The sequence below is a fragment of the Lycium barbarum genome, chromosome 10 (assembly GCF_019175385.1).
Source record: "Lycium barbarum isolate Lr01 chromosome 10, ASM1917538v2, whole genome shotgun sequence".
Taxonomy (NCBI): Eukaryota; Viridiplantae; Streptophyta; class Magnoliopsida; order Solanales; family Solanaceae; genus Lycium; species Lycium barbarum.
The window spans coordinates 90932023-90944034 of record NC_083346.1 but is presented as its reverse complement, the minus strand read 5'-3'; the positions used below and the strand labels follow the sequence as shown (position 1 = coordinate 90944034).

The window sequence follows — 12012 nt, the reverse complement described above, 5'->3', positions numbered from 1 at the left end:
CTTTGGAGGTATATTTCATGCCTAACATTTTAAATTTTACTCGAAGTGCTTAAAATATTTTATATAATAATTTCTTTTCTATAATCTAAATTTAATGACTCACTATGTTGGGTTTAAATTTTGACTTGCGAACTTTTTGTTCCAAAGTGAGAAGCTTTTGTTAATTCGTGTAATCAGTTAATAGTGTATATTCATACACTATTTAGCTGAATTAGTTAAATCTTTGAATATATGGTACGTGATGCAGAATTAGTTAATCTTTGAACACTACCATTTAGCTGAATTTGTGGATATCAAAAAGGAGAAAGCAGTATACTTCAACATCAACCTAGAATTCAACCAAACCACACCAACAAGTAACAAGGAACCATATATATGCAGTAGATTTTTCGTAACTCCTAGCCACTTACTGGAAACAAAGCAAAGAGAAAAGAAAGCAAATAAGTCAAGTACGCTAATGGGAAAGATAATTCAAGAAGTCCTTTTCTTGCTATACTGTGTCTTCATTCTTCTTGGGAATTATTCAACAGGTTCCTATGATAATCCTTCTCTTCTAATTTCAATACTATATTTTCAAGGACTTACGATATTCTGACGGTGTAAATACTTTTTATATTAATTATTGGTGTATTATAATATGTTATAGCTAGCAGGTTATTTACTCTATATGAATAATTACCAGCAGTAGTAATTATTTTAGAGTTTAACTAATATCCATCAATGATTTAAATAAATTTTACACTATCAGGTAATTTTTACCTGTAGTAGCAGGTAACTTGTCTTATTTTCAAAAGTAAAAATTTCAAAATTATCTGCAGATATATTTTGGGTCACCTAAAAATAATGTAAACATTTACTTATACTGTCAATGTAAAATGGACTTTTTTTCACTTTTGGTGTGTCGACCAAAATTATTTACGGGCACTAGTCAAAATATACAAAATGCATATACTGATTATGTATATTTAGGTATGCAGTATGTATATTGTATATATATTTATGTATACAGTATGTATATTTATATTTAATATACAAAACATATACATTTGCTGGATATTATTTTTTAGGCGGCCCAAAAATTTAATTAGCCCTAAAATCATAATATTGAATAATGTGAACTTTTCAGTACACAGAAGTTAAACTCTCTTTTCAATTCTATGTATCCAACAATTCCATAACCTTTGGATTTCCTTGTAGTTGAAGCATCAATTGGAGTTTGTTATGGTCGTGTTGGTACAAATCTCCCACCAATTTCAGAAGCTATCAATCTCATAAAATCAAATGGCATTTCAAGAATTAGGCTATTTAATCCAGATCCAGAAGCATTACAACCATTTTGTGGAACTGGAATTGAGCTCTTGATTGGAGTTCCCAATGAAATCCTACCTACCCTAGCCAATAATCCAGTGACAACCTCCATTGAATGGCTTCAATCAAACATTTTTGCTCATGTTTCCCCTAATCAAGTTAAATATTTAGTAGTTGGCAATGAAATATTCCTTAAAGATCCATATTACTCCCCTTATATAGTTCCTACAATTACAAAACTTTACCAAGCTCTTCAAACATTAGGCCTAGCTACAACCATTAAGCTTTCTTCTTCCCATGCATCTACCATACTTTCCAATTCATACCCTCCATCATCTTCAACTTTTGATTCTAATATCAAACCATTTCTTCTTCCTTTATTACAATTCCTACATGACACCAGATCACCATTAATGGTGAACGTGTACCCCTTTTTTGCGTACATTAATAATCCAAAGTATGTTTCTTTGGACCATGCACTATTTAGGTCATCATATGTGGAATATGACCAGAACTTGGATTATGACAACATGTTTGATGCTTCCATTGATGCATTTGTTTATGCCATGGAGAAGGAAGGATTTGAGGGCATTCCTGTGATGGTCACGGAGACCGGGTGGCCAACTGCTGGAATTGATGGTGCGAGCATTGACAATGCCTTTACTTATAATGAGAATATTGTGAGAAAAGCTTTGAACAATGTGGGTACGCCTAAAAGACCTGGAGTTGGCTTAGACATTTTTTTGTTTGATCTGTTTGATGAGAATGGAAAGAGTGGAGAGGAGTTTGAGAGGCACTTTGGTATTTTTGGAGATAATGGAATTAAGGCCTATGACATTAGGTTCAACTAGAGTAAGATATATATGTGTGAAAAAATAGAGTGAAATTTTCTCTCATTGATTCTCCAGGTCTGGGTAAATTAATATTTTTTATGTGTATGGTTACTGCATATTCTAATTTATCTCTGTTATTGGTAAAACCTATACGATTATGATCAGACATCAGAGTGAACATATACATACAATCTGACTTTTCTATAATGACGTCATTTGTCCGGAGTTTTTTTTATTGTTATAGTGAATGGTTGGTATACACCTATAATCATTTGATGTTTAGATCTTAATTGTTTGTTCTAGACAAAAACTCATGCAAAAAGTCATTTTCCCAAACACTTTATGTTATAAAAGAAAAAAGTATCTAAATTTAAAATCTCAAAAGATATTCATGTATTATTAATTAATTTTCGTAAAGCTAATCAATATTAGTAAATCCAACTACAAAGATTTAAACTCTCTAAAGCACATACGTATTTTAAAACTAACTGAAAATTGAAAATTTGCAAGTTTAATGGAGAAATTTATACTTTTGTACCTTGTTTCATAGACTCCAGTCGCTTCGTGGAAATATAACTCTTGAATTAGCAAAGATTTTCATCCAAATAACTTTCAGCAGAATGGTACCCGATAACGTTTTCTTGAAGGCAGTTTAAGAGCTTAATAACTGAATCTTCTATCTCAACCCAAGTAGAATAATTAGCATTAATAAAGTGAAAGGAAAAATCAATCAATATTTGTGTAGAATTGTTATAGAGAGATAATTTTATAAAGAGTGTATTAATATAATGATAGTTGGTAGTATTATAGGTAAAAGGTTTTTATAGCAAAATAACTTTTCTTTTGGTACAAAAAATAAAAAAATCGGAGGAAGGCATAAAACATATCCTACAATCTGTAAACCCCATAAATTTCAAGATTTAATTCGGACTAATTTTGAACGTAAACGAAGTTATTCGAGTGAATCCGCGGTTCGTGGGGCCCACACAAGAGCGTATGAGAATAATTTTTAAATCAAAGAAGTATCCCTTGAATTCTAGGACCAACGCTGTACCGTTCATCATTTGGAGTCATACCCGATTTAGCGAACAAAACATTTTAGGGAATGCACGCAGATTTGAGCTTGAGCACAAACTAAGAGAGTCGTGCCAACTGTTGTGCATTTTTTAACTTGAGCGCAGAATTGCAGAGCCAATTTGCACTTGAGCGCAAAATTGCTGCGCACGAGCTACAGTGCACGCTGGCCTAGGTTAGAATTAAAAAAAGGAAGGGAAAAGAGAAATTGGTTTCATTTTTCAAAGAGGAGACATTTTCTCTCAACCCCAAGTCATTCAAGATTTCTCCTACTTACCAAAGTAAGTTTCTAGATCGTTTAGAGTTAAATGACTACTCCCAAACAAGATTAATCTTGAAATCACTAGTTTTTCATCAAGAATTCAAGGGACATGTCTTCTCTTCAAAGCCAGGATTTCGCAATCATGGTACACCCTGCAACCCGCTTTCTACTGCGATTCTTAGGAGAGACTATTCATGGTATTCATTCATAGAAATTACCATGAAGAACCTATAATAACAATGTGTTAGAATAAATCACGGGGCAAGAACAACATTGCGTACCTTTTAGCGCAGCGGAAATCGTTGAACTTGCCACCAAAAGAATTACCTCAAGTCGAACTTCGATTCTCTAGGAAACAAAGTTAATATCCACGAACTAGATGTCTTTCTTGTTGTTGTGTGTGTATGTTGGGAAGAATCTTAGAGATCAATATCTCTATTGAAGAAGAAAGAACTTTTTTTTTGTTTGTCATGGAGAAGTTATTATCCAGACAAGTTACGTGAACTGCCTTTTTTAATATCTCACATCTCACACTCTTTTTCTCTATTTTAATAGCAGTAGTATTAAGAAGTTAAATAACTTCCCTGGAGTTTTAAGAAGTTAAATAACTTCCCCGATAACTTTCTCATCTTTATCTTCTACAAACGAGTCGGGTCAGTTCACATGGGAGACCCACGACCCAATATCCAACATCTCCTACTTCACACATGGTGGACTAGACCCTAACTAGTACCATGTTGATAACACACGTAATTCATATAGACAAATAGTTCGTGCGACCTGCGAGCATCAAGAGTTATACCTTTTAAGATTTTACAAGAGCTCTATGCAGGAATCTAGTCACATGCGGAGAGAATTCACTACTAACATGAGGATCTTATTACTCGCAATACCCCAGACATCGCTAGTTATCCGATTCCTCATCCTCAAAAGAGGCGAACTCGTGTTCATGTATAACTTTATTCACAATTACACTTGTTACCCCTATGGTAAGCATAATGGTCGACCTGTGAATACAAGTTATATTATTAATCTTAGTTGTCTTCCCTTTCTACTTGAAATTATCAATCCCAGATCAACTGCTTTCCTAGACATACACTGCATTGCCGAATCATTCATAGCTATTTGTGAAATGCGAAAGTAGCAACACTGATCTGTACTTCAAAAAACAGTAAAAGGTCAAAAGGGTATTCCAATGGAAAGTCAATATTACTTTCTGGGCCTCACACAATGAAGAAGCAGGGATCCATTCCCCATTAACCCATTGGTCGCTAAACACACGTGGTATGAAACTATGCTACGGTGTTCTCACCTTATATTGGCGCGCGTGTCTCATTATTTTACTCATTCAGCATCTCACAAATCTTGGTCTAGACACCCCCAGATGTCTAACTTGAGTTTTTCTCTTCAATGATCCTCAAATTCATCTTCTTAGAGAAACTCATATCTGGCTTACAAACAAATCATAACATGGTGGTGGAATTCATCCCTTCACGTTCCTCAATGTAAGAGGCGATTGCTCGTGTGAGAGAGCCAATCTCATGACTTGTTCGACACACTTATATCCTTCACTAGGATATCATCACATGCATATAGAATATCAACATAATCTCAATCATAATTCATCGATGAGTATATTTTACAAAACATAAATTTCAACATATCTTTCACAAACCTAGAGCCATAACATATTTCTCAAATATGTCTCTAGATATTGATTTTGTAAGAGGATCAACTATCATCTTTGCATAGGAATATATTGCAATGTTATTTCTCCACTTGCCATGATGTTTCACGAAGTTATATATACTTGAAATCAATTTGTTTGTATTATGATACTTAGGATCCTCTGTATATGTAATAGCCTCTTGACTATCATTATATAAAATCATGGAACCCTGAGAATTCTTTGAAATATGAAAATGCTCAAACAATCCTTAGCCAAACAACTTCTTGTACTACAGATGCACAAACCACGAATTCAGCCTTCATGGACAAAAGCAGCGTGGAAGCTTATTTCTTACTTTTTGTGAAATAGTACCACTATTTAAGTAAGAACGCATAGCCGGATGTCGATTTTTTATCGTTCCGGTCACCACCCTAATCATCATCTGTATAAGCTCTCAATTGTACATCATTTCCACTATAACATAGTGAATAATTAACAGTTCCTTTTAGGTATCGAAAGATCCTCTTCACAGCTTTCCAATGATCTCTTCCAGGATTGGACTGGTACCTGCTAACCAGACCTATGGCATAACAAATGTCTGGATGAGTACACATCATAGCGTACATCAAGCTCTCGACAACACTAGAATATGGAACTCGAGACATGTCTTCTTTTTCTTTTTCAGTCTCCAGACACATATCAAGGCTCAAAGTTTCACCTCTTGCTATAGGAGTATCTACGGGTTTGCAACTATTCATTCGAAAGTGTTTCAAATTTTTTTTTTATGTATGTTTCTTGAGACAGACTCAAAAATTTCTTGGAATAATCTCTTTGGATCTTAACACCCAATATATAGTGTGCTTCTCCCATGTCTTTCATGTCAAATGACTTTGAAAGCCAAACCTCCAAATTATTTCTGGCTAATAATATATCATCCACGTAAAAGGAAGAATTACAAATATTCCATTGGACTTTTTCACATAGATGCAACGGTCTTCATTGATCATGATAAATCATATGAAATCACCTCATTGTGAAATTCAAATACCATTGCCTTGAAGACTACTTTAGGCCATAAATAGATCTTTTCAATTTACAGACGGTATGTTCTTGGCCTTTAATGATGAAACCTACAAGTTGTTTTCCTCGTTTAGTTCTCCATTGAGAAAAAGCTGTCTTCATGTCCATTTGGTGTAATTCAAGATCTAAACGTGCAACAATAGCCAAAAGTAAGCGAACTGAGGTAAAATTCACAACTGGCGAAAATGTTTCCTCATAATTTATTCTAGCTTCTTGAGTAAAACTTTTTGCCACCAATCGTCCCTTTGCATCTTTCTATTGACCTGTCTGCTTTGCGTTTAACTTTGAGAACCCATTTGTTCCCAATAGCTCTACGCCGAGAGGAAGGCCAACCAGATCCCAAACTTTGTTGATTCTCATGGACTTTAATACTTCTTTCATTGCTTTCATCCACTCATCTTTTTCAGGGCTCGCTAAAGCCTCAGTCACAGAATTAGTCTCATCCAATCCTGTGGGAGATACCAAGAAAACGTAATCTTCAATCCTATAAGATTGTTTAGGTATACCTTTTCTGGTACTCTTACATAGCTGAAATTCAGATTAATCAAAAAGATTTCGAGATTGAGAACTCTAACTCCCACTCGGATCAAGCATAAGATCTTGATCAATTTAATTATCAAAAGTGTCAGAAGACATTAGCTAACTATCTGAATTCAACATTTCATAAAGAGGCTCTCATTCCTTTATTTTGCCCTTCTTTGAAAAATTATTTTCCAAAAACATAACGTCTCGTGATTCAATTTCAGTACCACTTCCATCCTTTAATCACCATTCAACACATAACCTTTGGAGTGTTCAGATACAAAGTATCTTATAAAGATACATTTCTTTGCCTTTTTCCATAGCAAGGAGTGGAAATAACTGATTTAGAATGTACTTTATTCAATATGTAGGCTTCGGTCAATAACGCATCTCTCCAAAAGGAGATAGGTAAATTTGTATGCATTATCATGGACCTTGTCATGTCCAATAGTGTTTAATTCCTTCTTTCTGCTACACCATTTTGTTGTGGTACGTAAGGAATAGTTACATGTCTGTAATGCCTTTTTTATTCACATTCATTGAATCACAGACTTCTGAGTGGGTTAGTGACAATAAGAAGTCAGGTCTCTTAGCCTTCCTAGATGGTTTATATGTAATCTTTTCGACAAGATAATGTTCACAAGTTGGCATGTCTATTTTGGAGAAAGAACCCAAGTGTCCTTCCTTAGCCAACAAATTCATTCTATCTTGCCAATGTGATCCAATCTTGCATGCCATGTAATAACAACAACAACACCATTGTTATTCGAAGAGCATGTCATAATGTGTTAGCCCGCATAATAGTCATAAGTGAAAGGATTACAATTTACACTAAGAAACCATCATAAAGGTGATCAGAACCATAGAAGACATTTTCTAGAGTAATTTTCACAACATTATTGCTGAAGAGAAACCTAATACAAGAAGAACAAACATTGACAGTTGCAACACTGCAATTTTTCATCTTTCTTCTTGTAATGCCACTTTTCCTTGTTGGAATTAAGTTGTTACACTCCATAATAATCCGTGCTACTGTATTAAAACAAGAAAGAATGAGTTAAGAAGGTTCAAGGAAAGTTAATCGAGTTAGTAAGAATATCGTTATATATATGGTTGTCTTAAGTATCTCGAGGTGACATGGTAACCTAAAGGATTTGAAATCGTGTTATGAGTATGTATATGAGGTGATGTGAGTGACCTTTTAAAGTATTTGAGATTATTAGTAATGATATAGAAGATGGACAAAAGATAGGAATATACTTTTGCGATTGGAGTTTCGTTGAAGCTTTGTGAGTTCTCTAGTTATGTTTAAGGTTATTGTGATTCTCCGGACCTTTTGAGACGTGTATATGGATTTTTATTGATGTATATAAGTGTGTATATATATGTGTATAAGAGGTTATATGAGGTTGGAAGAGGATTAGAAGTTAAACGAAATGAATCGGAACAATTTCAATAAAATCTCGGACCCGAATTTTAGCCTATATTGTAGGAGGCATATCTCCTAGTATGTGAGGAGTTTTAAGATGTTTCAAAAGCCTAAAATGAAGTTCATCGAGTCTAGTTTTCAATGCAACAAACCGCTCGTCAAAATGATATCGGGGTAAGGAGATATGGACAATGCAAGTCGGGCTGAGTACTAAGACTTAAATGTTCACAAATTTTTCACTAGTGGCCGTGTGGGCCCCACAAACACATGGCAAAATCAGATTTTTGCCCATGCTTAGTTGGGGGAACGTGTAAGGCCTTCTTGGGCAGCAAAATGGGATTAAATTAACAATGGTAAAATTATTAAGTGGTATTGGGAACAAAAATCAGCCCACTATTATAAGCCATGTTTGGCTGTGTATTATAGTGAAATGGTCAATGGTTTTTGACCCAAGAATTTGAGTGGGACACATGTCCAAATCATGGGGTAAATACATATAGTAAAAATCTGATTCATACCTCATTACACAACTCATTTCAACATTACAAAGTCAAGAAACTATAGAGCTAGAGAGAGAAGCTCTCGGCCTAGAGCTAGCCGAGAGTGAGGGGTCAAAATTGCTCAAAAATTTCAGTTTTCTCCACCAATTTTACTCCTCATCTAGTGTATAAGAAGGTTTAGTAGTTGTTGAAAAGAAACAAGAAAGTGTAGCACCTAAATAGAGTTGAAGTTTCGGCCAAGGTGAAGAACAAGATTGAAAGGTAAGAATGCTTATTGTTCTTGTGTTGTATGATGATTTGAATGTATAGTTCATGCATGTTGTTGTGGGATTGTTGTTGTAGTTGAAGTAGAGAGTGAGCCGTGAGTGAGGTGAATTCATGATTGATTTCATTTTGTATGTATTGTTGATGAATTGAATATGTATCAACATAGGTAAATGAACAAAGATTGTAGAAGTTTGGTTGTGATGTTGCATGTTGGATATTGGACTGTTTTTCTTGAAATGAAAATGAGCCGTGTGTTGAAGGTTCTAATGAAGTCATGCTTTATCTTCATGAACATGTATTGGAAATGGATTGAATGTGTTGTAGTTGGATAAACGGATAAAAATCATGAAATTGTGGGAAGGGTGTTGTAGCCGTGAAAAAGGGGCTGTTTTAGGGGAGGTTTAGGGACTGTTTTGTGTCACATTTGGATTGTTATTGTTATGGACATTATGGTGTATTGTATTCTTGTTGAATATGTGAATTGAGGTGTTAAAGAAATGAATTATGATGAAGTGTATAGGCAGTCCAAAACCGTGGACAGTTTTGATGTTAGAAGTGAATTTGTGTGTGTTGAATGTTGATTCTTGTTGCAAACGTTTAGTGAAAGTAAAGTGCATTGATTCAAGTTGAAATTGAGATGAATTGTGGGCTGTTGTAAGAATGGAAATGATGCTAAAACAGTTCCAAAAATCGTGAAATTAATGTCATTAAACATGTTGTTGTTGTTGTGAGGTTTTAGTGTCGACAATGTAGCTATTTGCGTACGAATTTGGTGATATATTTATCGTATGACTGCTGGTCGTATTTTACTGAAATTATATGAAATGAAGACATGAAATAAGGTGTAAGAATCATATGTGGTTTGCTTGGTATGTTCGTAATCGTTTGCAAGAATTCCGGGCACCTTTATGTTGTTGGTTAGGGACTGTTTTGGGCGTGTTGATTGGTTAGGGACTGTTTTGGGCGTGTTGTTGTTAGGAACTGTTTTGGACATGTTGTCTTCTTTAAATTGGAAAGACTAATGAGTTAAGAATATATATTGCATTTACGTTGTTTGGGTTGTTGTAAAGTTGTTACACGAAAACGTTAAGGCTACGGATTATTAGGAGTAACTTGAGAATGTAGTAGCCGTATGTGAATCGTTATGGAATGTTGTGAATGTGGGACATTTGGAATGTTATGTGGGCTGTCCGGATTGGTATTGAACATATGATTATTGATGTTGGATTGGTTGTATGTAGTTGGTTTGAATGCGAACGAAACGTGGTCTAAATGTTTGAAAGGGATTGTGAGCGTCAAAATACGTATTGAATTCCCTTGTAGACTAATTGTAGCTCTTTATATCTTGATATAGGATAAGTGTATTTGGGAAGCAAGTACAAGTTAGAATACAACTAAACGCTAAAGGTATGTAAAGCCTATTCTTTCTTTCTTTTGGCATGTCCTAGACGTAAGTATGGAACGATATGAACCTTGGGGTAAATGCTACTCTCTAGTTCCATGCATGACTTATGATTCTATATTTCCTTAATGCTATTGTCACAAGCCTACTATATGATTGACTAATGAATGATGTATAGAAGTTCCTACTCTTAAAGAATTGCACAAATAGAGGCATACTTGACTTTCAAAAGCTACACCATGTTAAGTTGGTACATGTACACGAAATCTGAAATGTTTCTTGTTATAGTTTGTTATGAGACTTAAAAAGAACTGAATATGAATATTATTTTGAAACTTTAGAGCTGGTTAGTGCTTCTCCATTGAGTCTCAAAGAATTAATTGCATATATGTGATTGCTATTTATTCTGCTCGTGCTTACCGCTATATCCTTCACTGAGTCCCGGGCCAGGACACGTTCTCGTGCGCATATTTACTATATTAATCACCGAGTCCCTCACTAGAGGGCCGGGACACATTATATATATATGTATATGATGATATGATGACATGATGATATGGAGATGGTGGCCAGGAGGGCATATTCCCTATTACCGAGTCCCTTATTAAAGGGCCGGGACACATCTATGTTTATGTTTATGATGCTATGATTTTAATTACCGAGTCCCTCATTAAAGGGCCGGGACACGTTATATATGTTATATACAGAATGATTTTGCAACTTTGATTACAAAACTCTATAACGATATTGATATGAGAATGATACAGATGAAATATGTCCAAAGGCAAGTTTTATGAATTATTGATTGTTGCATTGGGTCCTACATACTTTGTCTCCTTATGAGTCTATTACTATATTTCATGCTTTACATGCTCAGTACATATTCCGTACTGACCCCCTTTCTTCGGGGGGCTGCGTTCATGCCCGCAGGTACAGACGCTCGTTTCGGAGATCCGCCAGCTTAGGACACTTATTCAGCTATTTTTGACTGCTCCTTTGTTCCGGAGCCTAGCTTGTGGTATAACTCCCTTATGTTGAATTCATATGTGTTTATTTGGGTACGGCGGGGCCCTGTCTCGCCATATGATACGGTCATTACTCTTAGAGGTCTGTGGACATCTGTGTGGGTCTGTATATAGTTGTTGTTGCGTTGTATGAACATGACTTATGTTTGGGGCGTACCCATTCGTGATTGCAGCCTTGTCGGCTTGCATATGTATGTATGTTCGAAATGTTGCATGTAGTGGCAGCCTTGACGTCTTGCGTATATATATATAGAGGTGTTGTTGTTGAAAAGTTTTAACTCCTCAGAAGACATGTGCTTATGACATACAGAATTGTGACAGCTTTAGAATAACGTCCTGTCTTTTCTAAACAAATGAGTTCATGATAGGCTAGCTGTAAATGACTATAGTTAATAAGTGACATGAGTGTCCAATTCGGGCACTAGTCACGGCCTACGGGGTTGGGTCGTGACATAAGTAGGTTTCTTTGCTTGGAGGATCCTTCTTTGGTTTCCTTGACCCTTTTTAAAGTTTCTTGCGCTTGAAGCTTGAAAGTTTTTATACCACTTGATTTGCCACATAAGCACTAAGTATTGGTTTAGCAGCACTAAGCCGCTCATCTTCAAGCTCCACATGATAGGCAACAATAATGACTGTTTTGA

The 12012-nt window shown here is 35.3% G+C and overlaps 1 protein-coding gene across 1 annotated transcript; it reads left to right on the top strand.

Moving 5' to 3' along the window:
* The first annotated feature begins 457 nt into the window (after positions 1–457).
* On the top strand, positions 458–2204 carry LOC132616218 (glucan endo-1,3-beta-glucosidase, acidic-like). Its single transcript, XM_060330831.1, has 2 exons — positions 458–530; positions 1198–2204. The coding sequence occupies exons 1-2, from the start codon at positions 458–460 to the stop codon at positions 2157–2159; spliced, it is 1035 nt and encodes a 344-aa protein (XP_060186814.1). The 3' UTR covers positions 2160–2204.
* The last annotated feature ends 9808 nt before the right edge of the window (positions 2205–12012 follow it).